Consider the following 4,100-nt stretch of genomic DNA (forward strand, 5'->3'; position numbering starts at 1 on the left):
GGAAACATTTCTAACCTGCACAAAACTGGGGTTGCTTTCGGGTTTTTGTGGTTTTAATTTTTGTTTTCCTCCCAGAAATGTTTTAATTGCTTTGGCCAAAATTCCCACTGTTTCCTTCCGGCCTGATCGAGCCGATGTGGGGTGCAGTGAAGCTGGGGTGCTGCAAAATCTTGGGTGCTGTTGCAGCCCTGCCTGCTGTCCTCTGCTCTCTGCTGGGAGGTGGGACCCACCCACAGACTTTGCCGGCGTCGCCGCTTTAAGAGCCACCTCCGCGGGGCGAGCTTTCGAACCCGCTCCCCTGCCTCGCCATTGGCCGGCGCGGGCGCGCGGGGGCCAGGCGGCGGTTGGAGCGGCCGGCGGGGCGCCCTGATTGGTCGGGGCGGGGGCGGTATAAAAAGTGGCCGGGCGCGTGGGCTCGCCTCAGTCGGCGGCGCGAAGAAGCGGCGTGCGGAGGCGGAAGGCGCGGCACGGCTCGGCACGGCTCGGCTCCCCCGCGGCCCGGCCGCCCCCATGGAGTTCAAGCTGGAGGCGCACCGCATCGTCAGCATCTCGCTGGGCAAGATCTACAGCGCTCGGGGCCAGCGCGGCGGCCTCAAGCTCCACAAGAACCTCCTGGTGTCGCTGGTGCTGCGCAGCGCCCGGCAGGTCTACCTGAGCGAGCCGGGCTGCCCGCCCGAGCCGCCCCCCGCCGCCTGCGGGCCCCCCGAGGAGGAGTCGCCGCTGCCCCGTGCCGCCGCCTGGCCGGCCGGCGAGCCGTCGCCCCCGCAGGACGAGGCGGCTAGGGGCGGCCCGCGGCTGCCCGGCGCGGACTGCGAGGGCCCCCGGCCGCGGCGCTGTTGCTGCGGCTGCTGCTGCGAGGCGAACCGCGCGGCCTGCGCTGCCGCGCCGCCCCCGCCGCCCCACTGCCCCCGGAAGCGCAGCGCCGGCGAGCGGGGCCAGCCGGGCTCCCCGGTGAAGAAACCCCGCCGCGAGGCGGAGGAGCCGCCGCCCCCGCCGCCGGGCGAGCAGGAGGACATGGAGACGGGCAACGTGGCCAGCCTCATCAGCATCTTCGGCTCCAGCTTTTCGGGACTGCTCAGCAAGGAGCCCAAGGGCCGGCGGCGGGCGCCCCTGGACGGCGGCGAGGCGGCGACGAGCACGACGCCCGCCGAGGCGGCGGCGGAGCCGGGACAGATCTGCTGCGACGAGCCGGTGCTGCGGACCCTCAACCCCTGGAGCACGGCCATCGTGGCCTTCTGACGCGCCGGCCGCGGGCGCAGAGACTCGCCCCCCACCCCCGCCGCGGGGAGGGGGCCCCGGCGGACAGCCGGACCGAGAGGTGATTCCCCCCCCCTTTCCTCCCGCCCCCCGGCCCGTCGGAGGAGGGCGCCCGCCGCAGCGGAGCGGGTGGGCAGCGCCGCGGGGCTCCGGCGCCCAGCCCCGCCGCACCGGCCGGGCGGGACCGCGGGGCAGCAGCAGCAGCACTTCCCCCTTCCCCGCCCGCACCCCGGGGCCCGCCCGCCGGCTCTCCGGTGCCCGGGGGAGGCTCCGCGGCTGCAGCCGGCAACCGGAGGCGCTCCCAGCGGGTCATGTTTTAAGCTTGGAAAGTATTAAGTTTATTAAATAAAGTTTCTATTTTGGAAAGGTTTAGGTCAGAACTATTACATGGTGCTTTTTAAAAGTGTTTATTGAGAGAGACGAAGTTTACAGACGCTCTGACGGAAGGTCCTTCAGCCTGTTTGTTAGGCTTGGTAACTCCCGGTCTTTGTTGTATAAAGGCTTGGGGCTCCCGTAGGGATTTTTGTACAGTGTTCTCCTTCAGTGATGTATCATGTTTTGTATAAAATGTAATTCTACGTGTACGACACGTATTAAATATTTTCAACTGTATAAGCCTAGTCCCTGTTTGCGCCCCCCCCCGCCCTTGGCTCGGGGGGAGGAGGGCTGCGGGGAGCTGGGCAGGCAGCAGCCAGGGTGTGGTTGCTGCATGTCTGTGGCTGGATCCACCCTGCTTCGCCAGAGGCTCGGGGTGGGTTGGAGTCCAGCTCTTCTGGGAGCCGGGGAAGAAAGGGAACTTCTGTCAGGGCGACTGGAGGCTTTCCCGGGTGCTCTCATTGCAGCTGCAGCCTCTTCCCAGGGCTGGAGCTGATGTGGCGTTTGAGGTCTTGCTCAGAAAGTACCTAATGTACAAAGTCACTCAGTGGGTGGAAAGCAGTTGCTAAATCCCCGAAGAGCAGCTGTGTGCAGGCCGGCCCGTGCTGCGGTGGCCTGTGGCATGGCAGAGCCGAGGGCTGGCCTCCAGCTTTGCTCGGAGGGTTGGGGGCCTGTGCGCGGATCCCTCCCAGGCACAGGCTGTGCCTGCAGCCAGCTACTGATCTGCCAGAAATTTTAAGTGCCTCCTGTTTGCTGTTACTTGCAGAATAGTTAAAATGATGAATATCAGGGCGCTTTTTTTTTTTGGCACTTTTTTTTGGTTTTCAATTATCAGTAAAACTATAAGTGGGTTAAAGTTCCTACTCTTACGGGTGTGGAGAAAAGTTTGGCCTCCGCTTCACAGTGACTGTGGAGTGCCTCAAGGCATTGTAATTAGACTGAATTGTGGGGGAATTTTTTTTTTTTTTCCTGCTTCTTGCTGGGAGATGCACTAGAGGCTTCTCTGCTCCTAATTAATGAACTTTTCAACTGAGGATTGCATCTCTTGGGAGTAAAGAAAGATGTTTGTGTGCTGTGAAACACAGCCTGGGGTATCTGGCTGAACCTAGGGGGGGTGGCTTGAGTGGGAGAGCTGAGGAGTGGTGTGGGAGATGAGGGGTGACCAATGTGAAGCTTTCTGCTCTGTGCTTTCTCTGGCACAGCTGAAATCGGCATGTTGACTGTCCCTTACAGAGGGCGCTGGGCTTGCAGGTTGGGGTTTTTCACACCCGTGTTTGTGTGAGAACTGGAGGTGTTGGGCTCCGTCCTCCCGAAGTGCTGGGAAAGCAACAAGGGGAGGGCTTGTGATGGAAGAGATGCTGCCAGGTCTAGGGCAGCTTAGAGGGAGCTCTACTAGTCTGTGTGCAAGTTGGTAGCTCCCTGTTATGTAAAAGCGAAAGTCCTACCATCCTAATTTTCTTGATAATTGCACTCAATGGTGACACACAATTTTAGCCTGATAGGCAACACCAAGGAAGTTGTGTGTGATGAGACATTTCTTTCCACTTGATAACCTTTGAGAGGTGATGAGAAGGGCCTGTCCCTGCTTCATTTATACACAAATGCTCTCCAGGAGAGCTCTGCAGTCCAATAGCGTGGCTGTTGGGTGGGAGATGAAGTCACCTGGGGACCTCCCTAGTAAGAACAGATCAGTGGGAGGAGGAGGTTGGCTGTGGAGGACTTTCCTCAGCTTTCCTGCTGCGTTGCAGAACGCCCTGCTCTGAGGGCACAGGTTGCTCTTGCGGGTCAGAAGCTGGGCTGGGGGATGGAAACAGCCTCCTGCTCCTGTTCCAGCCCTGCTTCCTTGCCGAGGCCAGGGAGAGCAGGTTGTCTGCCAACAGCATCTCCATGGATGAAGTGGATGGTTTTGCTCTGGGCTTGCCGTCAGCATCCCAGTGCTGAAATGGGATGGGGGCACTCCTGCTCTGGGCTGTCAGGGAGCGTCTCGGCACCAAAGTTTTCTAGGCACCCAACTGCTGGAAGAGCATCTGGTCTGGTTGGTTCGTGTGGTGTCCCTGTGCAGACAAGACCCAGCCTCCCTTTGGCAGAGATCACCAGCACCACTCGTATCTGTTCTATCTTCCAGAGAGGAGTTGTGCAACAGCCTAATTGCTGTTGGCCTTTGAAAATACAGCAAAGACTACCCATAGGTGCCAACACAGCTCCCTCTGGCTGGTGTGACCTCTCCGCAGAGCTGTCTGACATGAGCAAGTTCTCACTTAGCGGCTGGTGACCACAATGCCGTGTCCCTGAAAGACTTGGATCAGCTCCGTCAGCTGCCAGAGCCTTCTCTGCTGTGACAATGCATGCTTCGCTTGTTCCCGTGGCTGTGCTTTGGTAACGTGTGGGGTTTGCTCTCTGGGATGTGTGTGTCCCTGGGGAGCTTGCGGGCTGCTCCTGCTGAGGGGGCTGGAGAAGCTGAGGCAGTG

The 4,100-nt window shown here is 60.6% G+C and overlaps 1 protein-coding gene across 1 annotated transcript; it reads left to right on the top strand.

The window, feature by feature from the left end:
- The first annotated feature begins 409 nt into the window (after nt 1-409).
- Nucleotides 410-1,869, top strand: IER5 (immediate early response 5). The gene has a single exon (XM_040611212.1). It carries the CDS (start codon nt 511-513, stop codon nt 1,237-1,239), a length of 729 nt encoding a protein of 242 aa, XP_040467146.1. The 5' UTR covers nt 410-510; the 3' UTR covers nt 1,240-1,869.
- Nucleotides 1,870-4,100: the final 2,231 nt, after the last annotated feature.

Source organism: Falco naumanni, chromosome 11, assembly GCF_017639655.2.
Source record: "Falco naumanni isolate bFalNau1 chromosome 11, bFalNau1.pat, whole genome shotgun sequence".
NCBI lineage: Eukaryota > Metazoa > Chordata > Aves > Falconiformes > Falconidae > Falco > Falco naumanni.

Bases quoted from the DNA above. Each gene is read 5' to 3' on its own strand.
- IER5 (XM_040611212.1), top strand. From the start codon at position 511: ATGGAGTTCAAGCTGGAGGCGCACCGCATCGTCAGCATCTCGCTGGGC.